Here is a 14188-nt window from a genome sequence, read left to right on the forward strand (position 1 = left end):
TTACGAGGCTTACGGGCCACCATAGTGACGAACAGTCAGAAGCAAATAGCTAGTGACAGTCAAGGTATACATATAGTTAGCAACATCCAGAATGTCCAATAATTAGGCATATTCAAGGTGGCCGTATAGATAGTAACACTCTAAGTGACCGAAAACATCGGCACAACAGGCGTGTTCAAAAAGTTGGCAACAACCTAACCAGATTTGCGAGACGCTTACAGTGTCAAATAATTCGGTTCACTTATGTCGTCGTAAATATGACAATACTGACTGCGCCAATGGCATTCAAGCAGTCAAGTCAGTTTAAAAACATGGGGACGATTAGGTTGTTACCAACTTTTTGAACACGCAGGTTGTGCCGATGTTTGTCGTCACTTAGAGTGTTACTATCTATATGGCCTTGTTTTAAGTTTACGCGGTTATTATTATAATTAAAACAAATAATAACGGGTTCTTACCGCGTTTAAATGGGGATATGAGACTCCCACCCCCATATAAACGCACATCCCTCATATCCCCATTTAAACGCGGTAAGAACCCGTTATTATGTGTTTTAATTATCTATATGGCCGCCTTGAACGTCCCTAATTATTGGACTTTCTGGATTTTGCTAACTGTTTGTTTCTGACTGTACTACTGTTGTGTCGATAGCAATAATATAAAAAGGAAAGATTGCACACCACGCGTCCATCCCTAGCGCACCGATGATTTATGGCACCGGGCAGGGAGCGTTTGACTTTAGTATAGGAGTAAATGCTTTTAGTGCAAAGCTTTAATAAATACTAGATATAATGGGTAATATTATACTAGTTGCATTTAAGACATTCCACAAGCATTCCATGCGTTTTAATTTGTATATTTGTTAATTAATTTAATAAATTGTTATTAATTGTGTAGTTTCCAAAGTCAAAGATAAAATACGAATTTCTATAACCAAATAAACACATATCTAAAGGTGACAAAAATATATTTCTTTTTCTATTTAACTTATTTATGAATGAATTTTAATAAAGACACATTTTGTCACGTTTTTCTGTGACGTCCCAGGTTGCTTTTTCATACAAATTCCATAGTAATTTCGCGCTTTGTCGTTTAGTAAAAAGTAACTAATTTGACTAGTTGGAAACTACCTTATTCTATGGATCGAATCTGACGATAATCAATTATGATCTTTTATATGAAATTATACCTTGTTAAGTGTTTATTGTTTGATAGTAATATTGTATTTTGAGAGATTTTATTTATTAGCTGATTATTTTTATTAATTTCTAATAGAATGCATATCTTTATACATCACAATGGTGCTAATATGAACAGCTGTTCAGATTTTACCTCTATACATTCCTGTGTAAACTTATTTATTATATTAACGTGTCTTTGTGCTTGTTATACGTTATACACATTTTTAATAAATAATTTATACATGAAATACAAAGTTATTTATTACTCCTTTCCTTAAGCTCTGGTGTTAGTGATACCGTAACGAAAACTTTGAGGGGTGATTTAGAGCCCATGATTTTTAGGGGATAATTGGCTGAATTTTCCGACGACGGTCTGAACTATCCCCCCTAGTATTCGGTACGGTGTCACTATCACCCTGTATATTTTTTACGAGTCTAGATTATCCCACTGCTGGGCAGACCCCTCCCCACTTCGCTTCTAGTCCTGAGAGTTCTCTCCAATCCATCTCAAACACGTACAAACCCGATGCCGGAATTAGTTATGAATTGAGAAGCTAAATTGATCGAATCGAAAACTAACATGAAGTTATAACACTTCCGTCACGAAGTTGCAACGCTCCGACGATAGGTGGCGTACGTGCAGAATTGAGTGAAGTCGAGTCAGTCACTACAGAGGCGTCGTGTCGAGCGGATGTCTACTAGCCGTTCTAGTCGGGCAGTTTACCGCGAACTTTCGTCGTGAACGGACGTGTCTAGTGGTTACGATCGGAATGTGGAGTGCTGTAGTCACCTATAACTTGTAGGGACTTCAAGAAAGTGTGATTGGAAAAGAGCACCTAGCAAGTCCGTTCATGTCAACCATGCGTGATGGAGGACAAATAGATTACGAGAGACTGTGTAACTGTTACGAATACCGTGATGTTGCCGTGAGTATGAACTTTATGCTAATTATCTAATCGTGAAACAAAAACTATGTGGAAGTAAATAGTGATTGTGATAATAATGATGGAAATGATGTTTCTTTGTCATTATGAAGTGAAGATGGAAAATCATATGATGACGAGAAGAGTTTAGTTAGAGCATCTTGCTCGCTATAAATTCCCTTCTGATTATAGACTTAGAATTTATTATATCGTAGAATAAACAGTAATACTACGTATAGAACGGTAACTCTCCGCTCCGCACCAATTCGTATCGAACGTCGAGCTAGATTTACCTCACCCCCTCTGGGTCTTTAGTGTAAATGGCCGTATGCAGTAGGGGAAATCGCGGTATATTTGTCTCACTCGCACGCGTTAGGCGGCAGTGAGAATGTGGTCTTTGGTGTGATCTAGGGACCACGTGTTGGGTCTCTAGTTTTAAACCTACGGAGTGACCGACTCAAACCCACACCAACTTAAACAGCAAGGAAAATTGGGTAGTTTTCTAGGTCAAGAATAAATTATGAAATACTGATTACTAAATAAAAACATTTCGAAATGTGACAAAAAAGTTATCTTTTTTTCTATTTAACTTACGAATTTTAATAAAGAAAAATGTAGTAATCAAAAATAAAAAGTGCGTGCTTATTCAATATAAGTGGATAGTATAGGTAGGTACTTTAAGCATAAAACACTATACTTATTTTGTTTTGGCTTACCTCATGCATTGTTTATTGGGGTTTTCAAACGACTGCACGTTTCTATTATTTAATGGATGTTGTTGAGTGTATTGGACGTAATTTATTGTTTCTAATTTGGTTAATGTATAATATTTGCTTAATTTGATTCACTTTATTTTTTCTTTTTAATTAATATACGCAATTCTATTACAAATATATAGTTTCGCTTTACTTTAGGAACACGTCGTGCCCGTTCGGCGGCGCGGCGGTCGAATGAAAAAAAATATTTTGTTTGTAAGTACTAGTAGTAACCAAACTACTTTACCGACCGAGCTAGAATCGGGGTGCGGCGCGCGCGATATACATGTATATAGGTACTAACACAGACAGACTACACAATACACATTCATGGAATTCGTATTTGTTTATATTATTACATTTGTTTACTAGTTTTACCTATATTAATAACTTTCTTTTTTTTTTTTTATTCTAACCTTAAGTATTTACGTATACATCTTTGCGATAATATTTGTCTATGTACACGTACACACACTCTAATTCTATTAAAATAATTTGGTATAAGTAATATATATTATAAAGTATATTTTGCAATTGAATTGGAATTAACACATGTTTATGAATTACGATGTTCGTGCGTCACCCAACAGGGTCCACATAATATCAGCGTCGTGGTTCACGCCGCGACTTGTGCTGAGTGAGGCCCTTTTATCTCAGGACGTCCACCACCACCTTATGGTCATTTCGACAAACATCCGTCTTGCTTTTTTGTAATTGTTTTAGTGGAAATTTGATGTGATGTTGTTGTCTTTTTTTGTGTGTGGCGTCCTTTTATAATAAACTTTTTCTATTCTATTCTATAATAAGTGCGACATTTTGTCACGTTTTTCTATGAAGGGGACGTTACATGTTGCTTTTTCGTACAAATTTCAGTCATTTCGTGTTTTGACGTTTACTAAAAAGTAACTGATTTGACTAGTTGGAAACTAGCCTATTGTAAGTAGTCATCCTTAGGTAAGAAATGAAAACACCAAATGCATAATAGTAATTTATTTTCCTAATAATATACGATTAAAATCGCTTCGATTCTCTTAGAATACAATTAAAGCAGAAGAAACTGCGATATCGTCGCGTTATAGTCAAAACCACATAACCGCCTTTTAGAAAAATCACATTGCGATGTGATGTTTGTTACCAAAACATCGTAACAGACAAGCTAGTTCCTATCCAGGTTAAAATTTGTGGTATCAAATGGGTAGTTTCCTAGTTTCCTAGGTCAAAGATAAATTATAAAATTCTGATTACTAAATAAAGACCTAAAGGTGACAAAAAAAACTTTTTTCTATTTAACTTTTCAATTTTTAAGACACTGATTCCCAAGATACAGGCTTAAGCTTAGTTTGGGACTCAGGGTTTAACAATTAATTTGTGCAATCATGTGTAAACCCAAATTGTAAACCTAAATTGTACAAATCAATTTATTATTTATTTAATTTTAGTTAAGAATATAGTAATAATAAGTGCGACATTTTGTCACGTTTTTCTATGACGTCACAGGTTGCTTTTTCATACAAATGTTATAGTAATTTCGTGTTTTGACGTTTAGTAAAAAGTGACGGATTTGACTAGTTGGAAACTACCCTCTAACAAAAAGCTCGGTGTGATGTTCATCTTGCGATCGATGGACCTCTTGACTACCCGAATTGGGATATGTTTTGGAATCCAGGTTTTATTGAAATAAATCACATCCACTATAAAGCGACAATATGTGGACATGTTCAATGTTATTTCTTGCGGCCGCCTCTCTCCTTCACTTGCAGCTGGATCACGGCGCCGGGAGGTACGTTGTAGTACGCCAGGCTGTTGGTGTCTTTGAAGAACAGACCCTGAAATTGAAGAACAGTACGCCTTATTATCACAAATTTTCTTTTCAGTGACGTAATGTAGTGCCATATTCGGTAGAAGTCATCATAGAAGTTGGAGTTGGTTACACTTACCTCGTAGTGCAGCTTCTGCTTGGCTTGCGGCATGTTGGTGGAGCGCTGCAGCATGGCCTTGACGTCGGCGACGCTGGTGGCCAGCGGCAGCGACAGCGCCAGCGCGCGCCCGTCCAGCCGCCACTCCGAGCGCTCCGGCAGCGACGGCACCGACACCTGACACACGCAACGGTAACGATCATTCTTTGTCGCTTATCATTGTGAAATTGTAATCTACAATTGATATCATAAAAATAAAGTTTGTCCACGGCGTTCGTACAATGATACCGGTGTTAGTAACATCGTACCGAAAACTGAGGAGTTTGATTCTAATCAAACGCCTCAGTTAATGGTCTACCATTAGACCATTATTCTGAGCTAATAATATATAAAGTGGAATTTTCTGTCGAAAATTCGTAGGGTATAATAAACAGTAAATGGGAGCCATCGGTACGGCAATGCAGGACGGTAGGGGCAAATGAGGGCAGCAGTAACTGTCAGTACTATTCAGAGGCGGAGGACAGGAGTCCTAGTATGGCTTTGTAATAGACTTCTCTGGGCGCCATCCTACATGCGTCAGACAGAGTACTGCGGGGCGGAAGGCAAGAGGGAAACCACTGCCCTATTTTTCTCTAAAAAGTAGCATGGAAAATGCTGCACCGACAAGAGCGTGGCTCTTAAATTGATAATGATGATAATAAATAGGGTTATCATTTATACCCAAAAACAAAGATAAAAAATATAGAGTCTAAATAAGATGAAATCTATATTGTTTCTAAGGAACGTAGCCTGTTGCCGGTTGAATTATCTCCCTCAGTATTCGGTACGGTGGTGTTACTAACACCCTGTATACTTCTGTCTACCCCTTTGGGGATACAGGCGTGATGCTATAGATGTTAAGGTTAGGTTACACAGTGCGAGCAGCTGATGTGACAACAGACAGCTACTGTGCCTGTGTGTATGACAGTAGCTCGACTCGCCTCGCACGGTCACACTATGCAAACTGCTGGCGTCGCAGAAGACAGCTCCTATTTATTTATTTTATTAGGTTTGCCAACAGTCAAAAACACTTTTACATGTAACTTAAACCTATTTACAAATACTGGACTAGTGCTCGTCCAATTATAGGCAAACACAACATGCTACTTTATTAACGCTACAAAGGACGACAATCTACATAAAATAAAGAAACAACAGAGAAATAAATCTTAAAAAGAATAAAACAACACTTAATAAACTTAAATGGTTAAAGATCACTCGGCCAAACGAACATTCACAAAATTATTTAATATTTTTTTAAATTTAGGTAACTATGTATGTATGACAGCCTCCGTGGTCTAGTGGTTAGAGCGTTAGGCTCACGATCTGGAGGTCCGGGTTCAATTCCCGATGGGGACATTGTCGAAATCACTTTGTGAGACTGTCCTTTGTTTGGTAAGGACTTTTCAGGCTTGAATCACCTGATTGTCCGAAAAAGTAAGATGATTCCGTGCTTCGGAGGGCACGTTAAGCCGTTGGTCCCGGCTATTAGCCGTAAAAACACCTCCACCAACCCGCAGTGGAGCAGCGTGGTGAAGTATGCTCCATACCCCCTCCGGTTGATTGAGGGGAGGCCTGTGCCCAGCAGTGGGGCGTATATAGGCAGTTTATGTTATGTAGGTAACTATACCATTTAGGTACTATACCAGTGTACTGGTATAATTCGTTTGTATCATGTCGCCCAAACAAGAAACACTGTACCCGGCGTGGGCCCGAGCGTACGAGCTACTGTCATTTCGCAAAATCGTGCGAGTTGACGACCGAGCGGCGTGCGAGTGGTGTGGGGGGGGGGAAGGCAAGTAGCGAGTAATAACAAAAAATGTTGAAGTAACCCGAACGCGAGCGACTGTCCCACTCGCACATGACAGTAACTCGTATGATGCGGTCACACGTGCGTAGTAGCTGCACCTCAATAACTGACTCGGTGAGCTCGCACTGTGTAACCTAGGCTTTAGGTTGTTGTTTAGAATAGAGTAGCGTATGACCTGCAGAGTGACGGGCCCGGGGTGTCGCGCCAGCCAGCTGCCCTCGGGCTCCAGCGCGTCCTCGGTGCGCGGCCGCTTGGCCGCCGGGCCCTCCTCGTCCTCGGGCGGCGCCGGCACCGCGCTGAACCCGAACTGCGGCGCGCCTGCAACCATACCGGGGTGGGCTGCCGGCTCATGTTAATGTCATACGAACCATTGTCTTACCAAACAACGCATAAATATACTCAATATTGTCTAAGAACGAATATATGTATAAATAAAGTAGAAATAATAGGGTAGTTTCCAACTAGTCAAATCGGTTACTTTTCGCTAAACGTCAAAACACGAAATTACTATGGAATTTGTATGAAAAAACAACCTATGATGTCAAAATTTCGCACTTATTATTACATTTTTCTTTATTAAAATTCATAAATAAGTTAATTAGAATACATTTTTGTGTCTTTATTTAGTAATCTGAATTTCATAATTTGTCTTTGACCTAGGAAACTACCCAATCGTAAAGGTATTGTTAATCGATTTTGAGATACAAAAAAGGGGTCTTTACACACCCCCGACTCAATAACTATGTTACCGACTCATCATTCTCCTGCCCTTATCCCACTATAGGTGGGGTCGGCACAACATGTATTCCTTTTCCATTCATTTCTGTCCATCTAATTATGTTACCAATTGAGAAAAAATATTTTCGAATTTACGAGTTTGGGTTAAACTGTTTTTATCAATGATTGTAAAAACATTTATTTATTTAAAATTTGGGAAACCAACAACTATAGCAAAAATATCATACTTAAAAATATAAGCCAATAACAGGCCAATAATATTTAAATTAACAGCCTGTATGTAAGTCGCACTGCTGAGCACAAGCCTCCCCCAATCAACTAATTGGAGGGGGTATGGAGCAGTTCACCGCGCTACTCCGCTGCGAAATTGCAAAAAAATAAATATAAAAGCAGCATAAACAGTATACTCACCAACAGGTGTGGGTATGAGCGGCGGGCGCGGCGCCAGCGGCGGTATGACCATGAGCGGCGGGATGGGCTGCAGCAGCACGGGCGCCGCGCGGGCCGCGTGCAGCGGGGGCGGCGCGGGCGGCGGGGCGCGGGGGGCGCCGCGGCCCGACGCGGGCACGGGCTTGGGGCCTATCTTCTCTTTCTCTTCGTCTGGGAGGAGGCCTTTGACCTGAAAAAGAAAATGCTTTACAGATAGAGCCGCGTTTCCACCTGGCAACATTTGGCGCACGACATGTTGCACAACATGTTGTCCAACATGTTGAAAGTTAGCGCGGATCTTTTGTTTAACAACGTTGTCTGTCTACGCAATACGCATCTAATAGACGTCTGTCGTCATACAGCGCATTGGGTTACACTGTAATGTTGTAAGTACCTTTACAATACAATACAAAAACTCTTTATTGCACTTGAATCACATTAAAAAAAAAAACACCTTACCTTACCTTTATAAATAAATAAATAAACGTGTCCACAGAGGAACTAGTGTTGTTGCGCGTCACTTTACCAGTCGATGGTCTTTAAGGCCGGTCACATACATTCGGAATTCCGTTTCGGAATTTCGATTCGAAATACTGTTTCGGGATTCCGTTAATATATCACACACATACGTTTATTTCCGTTCGGAATAACAAGGCTCAGTTGAGCGACGCTAGAACTTGAGTTCAGACATTTGGCATTATGGAGGACGATTTTCTTATCGCGATAGCACTGTTGCTATACCTATCAAGGAAAAAAAAATACGTCGCCGTTACTGGGCCATGCATAGGCCATCATACGGAATTCCCAATCAGATTAAATTTCGAACGGAAAAAAACTGTAAGTATGTGGTTGATTCATAGATGTTGTATGGATTGAATGCGTACGATATTACGAATCGATATTTCGAATCGAAATTCCGAAACGGAATTCCGAATGTATGTGACCGGCCTAAACAAACAACATGCCGCGCGTCATGTTGCGCTGCAGCTGGCAACGTCGCGCTGTTGCGAAACGTTGCCGTACATGTTGAGCGTTACGTGTGAAGCTTTAGGTCTAACCATATTTGTTGCGGTAACCGCTCCGCGCGCGTAACGCTGATTTTACATTTTAATATTGAATCCAAGCCTGTACATGGTGTTAGTGACACCGTAATGAGAACTTTGGGGGATGATTAGACCATCAGACCATCAGAGATTCTGAGCTCACATAAAGTGGAATTCAATTCGATTCTTAATGAATGACTTTTGTGAGTCGAAAAATTCATTAAAATTTTAGTTTTTTTTTAAATTATAAGAAGTGTTAACTCATGTCAGCTGTCGTACCTTGTGTATCTGCTGTATCTGGTCCTCGAGAGTGATGTGCGCCCGCGCCGCCCGCGTAGCCGCCTCCACGCTGGACGTGTGCCCGTCCCACGTGACGCGGTCGTCGCGACGCTTGTCCTCCTCGCCAATCTTCTTGCCGATAGCTGTCTCCTCATCACCCACGCCGAAGATATCCGTACGACGTTCTGCGAGCTGCGGGTAAAGGTGGAAGTTAATTATTTGTGCCGTTGGTTCCGGCTATGAGCCGTAACAACCTACACAAACCCGAAGACTAAAATGGACCAAACCTTTTGAGTTGGTTTACTTAAGTGTTAAGAGTTAAAATAAGTAATATCAAAACATAAGTACATAGTGTCTTCCCCTTAATAGAGACAGTAAGTGTAGTTCTTAGTTATACTAAAATAAACTTGTTCATTAGTCAAAAGGCAAGTTCCTAATTTTGAATGAAGTATAAATATACTATGTACTTCATAGTAGTAGAGGCGAGTCACAGGGACTGTAACCTGGAACCTGACAGAGGGCAGCAGTAATTGTCAGTACTATCCAGAGGCGAAGGACAGGAGTCCTAGTATGGCTTTGAAATAGACTACTCTGGGCGCCATCCCACTCCCGTTAGATAAGAGTACTGCGGCGGAAGGCAAGAAGGAAACCATTGCCCTATTTTGCCTAAAAAGTAGCATGAAGAATACTACACCGATAAGAGCGTGGCGCATAAATTAGTGATGTGACTTCATAGTATAAAAACTAGTTTGCTTACTTGTTTAAGCGACGCCTCGATGGCGGCGCCGGGGGCCAGCGCCTCGTCGCGGTCGGTGCGCTCGGCCGCGGCGCGGTCCCGCTGCTCCAGCCAGCGCGGGTCCAGCAGCCCGATGCGCATGTGGTCCGCCACCTGCGGGACACGTCACAGTTGGTACTCACGACATATATGAGCGCTCTAAGAAAACCTGTCAACTATACTGTCAATTATATATTTTTTGATTGTTCATAATTTCCGCTTCTATGCTGTTCTGGGAGCAAATAAAAAACATAGAACACATTCAGCTGCTTGTCTTCCCGGGCGTGTCGTAAAAACCGACAGAGGGATTGTGTCCTCTAACATGATGGACTAATGTTATGGGCGATAGGCTGATCCCTTATCACCATAAGGTTCATCATATCCAGCTTAGGACTTCGCATCAACAGTGGCTGCAAGTTGTCTTTGATTCCTTGTGGCTCTGCCCACCCCATTAGGGATTACGGGCGTGAGTTTATGTATGTATGTTCATAATTTCGAGTACACAATGTTTACACATCAATAGGTGCGTCTTACTACAATATGAAAAACACATAAACAATGAAGGTAAAACTCCATCCCTAGCATAGTTCATATTGTCACGCTGTGTGTGTTCTATTTGAGATGTTCTTCCTTTCTCTCCTTGCACATATAATTTGTTTTGTTGTCTTGCGAAAAACAAACAGGGTACCCATGGGCAAGTCAGAATTTGTACCCACACTAAATTGTAGCATATTAAAAAGATGTGCACCTAATGAATATGATGATCCATTCATTGGGTAAATGTTCTGTATAAGCATGGTAGCTGAGTTAACTTGGACAAATCTCACCTTGTTGGCCGGGATCTTCTCTCCCGTGATAGGAGACACGAGCCACTCCTCGCTTGCAGCCGTCGGCTGCGGCCGGTCTTTCTTGGGGTCGTACTTCTTGACGATGACCCGGTCGGGCCGCGGCGGCACCGGTGCCTCCTCCGGCGGTCGCGGGGGCTCCACGCCTTCATCATCAGACGACGAGCTCTCTTCCTCCATGTCCTGCACGCGGTTGTCGTCCGGCCGCTGCTGCTGCTGCGTCCGGTCCTCCATCTCCGCCAAATCCTCATCAGACTCCGATTCCGAGTCGGATTCCAACTGCATCTCCGTATCGTCGTCCTCCTGGTTCCCGTGAGTGATGTCCTCCCCACGCTCCTGAGCTAGCACCCTCGCGCCCACCTCTAGAGGCGTCGTTGGCGGCGGGAAGTCACCCGGCTCGCCCGCAGGATAGTCCACAGTCTCCACGACAACGAAATCGTGCCAGTCAATCGAAGCATAGGCGAGTCGTTCCTTTTCGATGCGCGCTTCGTCGGCAGCTTTGCGTCGCGCTTGGTGCGAGTGCCACGCGGCGCGACTACGGGCCTGGTCCAACACTCCGCTCTTGATCTCCATGCCCAACTTATTCACTAACTCCTTCGGCGGCAAGAGAACTTTGGTATACTGCTCGAGAAGTCGAGTAAAGTACTGGAAGAGCGAATGCTGGGGGCGGAGGAAGTCGAATTGATGATTCCTCTCTTCTTTCTTCATGAGGTCGGTGAGGAACTGGCGTCCGTTGCGGGCGACGAACTGCGCGGTCAGTTTGACGATGTCGAGTTCCAGTGCGGAGATGGAGGGCGGGTCGGCGATGAACTCGAAGTCCGGAGGCGGGTCGCGCGGGGGTGGCGGCTCGGCGGGCGCAGCGGCTTTCAGCAGCTCCTGCTGCCGCGCGGCCGTGGCCGGGGCTAGCCCGGGCCGAGCCGGCGCCACCAACGGCGGCGCTGACGGCTCTGGGCCTGGTCATTGTTCAAAAAATGCTTAAGTTTGGGTTACAGGAAGGTAACATTTTTAGGGAAGCATTGCACTTAGTGTAAGATTTTTGTTAAAGTTACTTGCGAAAGGACGTCATTTTACACTAAACAGGGTGTTAGTGACATCATAACAACTACTGAGAGAGATGACTCGACTTATGATTTTGAGTTAATATCAAGTGGAATTTTCCATCGCATAATTCAAGTTATTTTCAATTCTTAAAAAATAATCAAAAACGAAAGCTTACCTTTCCCTTCTCTGATCTCCTTGACTTTGTGTTGGTAGTACGCATGATAGGGGTCTCCAGAGTTGAGAAAGTTGAATTTGGGGTTTCCCAGTTCATTTTGTCTGATACGAGCCTCGAACTCTGGTCCATTACGAGCCACGAAGCTGGCAGTCTTGTCAACAATGTCTGACAAGGAGAATCAAGGAAATTGTGTAACCATATAGTTATAATTTTCAATATTTTATGGACAACCTGTAAGTCCTGTAATTAGTGTGTATGTGTGTGTGTGTGCCTGTGAGGAGGCCTACACCCAGCAATGGGTGTATACAGGCTGAGTAGAACTAATACACACAGGCAAATAGCAATAGTCAATAATGCAGTGACATAAGATGCATAACATCAATAACCCCTCCGGTTGATTAAGGGGAAGTCCTGTACCCAGCAACAGAACATAATATATTCTGTTTATTTAAATTTTTATAAGTCACATTTACTTTTTATGGCATCTTACGTACCTGTTTATCGATAAATATCGTCCATACAAACTTTTAGATCCTTGTAACGTTTTAAGTCTAACCTATACTTTGATAACATAAGTAATTTCACAATAATATTAAATGTACAATGCTGAAATGTGTAATTAAGGGAAAATAAATAAGTAAAACTAAAATCATAATATATGTTTTGTCATATACGCTTCGCTAAAACTGAATTAATAATTTACAATAACAAATATTGCGTGAAACAAACAAAAGAGGTTATGTTTTGTTATAAACGAAATATGATTACCACGAAAATATATATATAAAATTCTTGTGTAAAAGGATACTCCTGACTTCAGGTGGTGGATAGATGATGCCAATGACAGGTGGAGGAGGCGCTGGGGGCTCCTCTGGCGGCGCCTCCGAAGGTGGCCCCAGCGCGGGCATTACATCAATAGAAGGCATAATTGCCTATAAATGTCTGCTTCCCTTGCTGGTAAACTATGACTTATTCTTACTTTCGTACGCTAATTAATGAAATACACAAAAAACAATCGCAAAAATACAAGCCCTAGAAAACGCAAACCACAGAGTAAAATTCGCTGTCAGTTGTTTTCTTAATAATAGACCATAGACTATGATTTTTTGGCCTGGTTCAAAGCTCTTAGGCCATATTCTATGGCACAGTAGAAGTTTTTACTGTAGCAACAACTTCCGGCTCCGGCGAGAGACAGTGTTTTCCATTTTACAGTTTTATTACAAAATTAGATTAATAAAAAATAACAGAATTCACGTTCGCACCCTGTACTAAATACATATTATTATATTCCCTGTAGCTTCCTGCCATTTATACAGCTAATGAAATAATAACACAGGTTCTCCACAAAATTAACTAGGTATTTACTAAAAACTCAAATTACAATAATTTTACTAATAACGAATAAGAACTTTATCTTCAAGTATGGTATCGTTGGACCATTGTACGACGGTGAACAATGAAGCTGATGAGACTGATTTGAAGTTCTCGAAACAGGCTGAGAGGGTGATTACCACTGAGTATGTGATCATCCACAGGAGTAGGGCTATTATAAGCATAACCATGGTTGATTGTACGCGCCAGTCGTCGCCGTTTTCCGGGATGCGCGCGTCGGGTACAGCCAATTCTTCAGGACCGTTGGATCCAACCTGAAGTTATACAAAACTTTGTTGGTACGTTTGAAAAAGTCTTATAGACTTTTTCTGTTAATATAATAAAGAGGAAGCAATACTACGGATATGTTGCTTCCATGATTTTTCAAACGGAACTTCTTGGTCTCAGTCAGAAACCTTTCCCCGAGTTAGAACTCCTTCCATAATTGTCGTGAGATTATGTAGATAGGTATAACTATACGTATACCTACTGGTAATAATCTCCTGGCTAAAATCTATCTTCTATATACTCGTCGTGCTTATATAAAAATGTAGTGTGTTAATGTAATGTGTCTGTTCCTATTTCCGTTGGTCACGTCAACTTGAGTGTGAACGAGTTTACCGATTGTAAGTTTTCTAATACTTACCAAAATAAGCTTGGTGAGGCGTGGGTACTTAGTTCATCTTGCTATGAATGTATTTGACTACCTGATTGGGATATAGTACTGAGCTTATGTTATGTTTTAATACTTTGCAATATAAGCTGAAGCGTAAAGAAAAAGAGTCGCAGGTGGAAAGGCGATAAAACAACGCACTACATTTGACTCATGTCCGCAATACCTACGGTTCGGTAGCCACATAGTGAAATC

General features: G+C 41.6%; 1 protein-coding gene across 2 annotated transcripts; it reads right to left on the reverse strand.

Annotated features, from left to right (window-relative positions):
- Window positions 1–4446: 4446 nt before the first annotated feature.
- On the reverse strand, window positions 4447–13019 carry LOC126370046 (splicing factor 3A subunit 1). Of its 2 annotated transcripts, none has more exons than XM_050014689.1 (9): window positions 12758–13019; window positions 11950–12114; window positions 10716–11686; window positions 9871–10002; window positions 9114–9305; window positions 7774–7981; window positions 6800–6942; window positions 4797–4952; window positions 4447–4685 (listed from the first exon to the last, which is right to left on the reverse strand). In XM_050014689.1, exons 1-9 carry the CDS (start codon window positions 12873–12875, stop codon window positions 4584–4586), a joined length of 2187 nt encoding a protein of 728 aa, XP_049870646.1. In that variant the 5' UTR covers window positions 12876–13019; the 3' UTR covers window positions 4447–4583. The 2 variants fall into 2 exon arrangements, with proteins under 2 accessions (XP_049870646.1, XP_049870645.1); XM_050014688.1 differs by having other exon boundaries at window positions 6800–6963.
- Window positions 13020–14188: the final 1169 nt, after the last annotated feature.

This window comes from Pectinophora gossypiella, chromosome 10 (assembly GCF_024362695.1).
Source record: "Pectinophora gossypiella chromosome 10, ilPecGoss1.1, whole genome shotgun sequence".
NCBI lineage: Eukaryota > Metazoa > Arthropoda > Insecta > Lepidoptera > Gelechiidae > Pectinophora > Pectinophora gossypiella.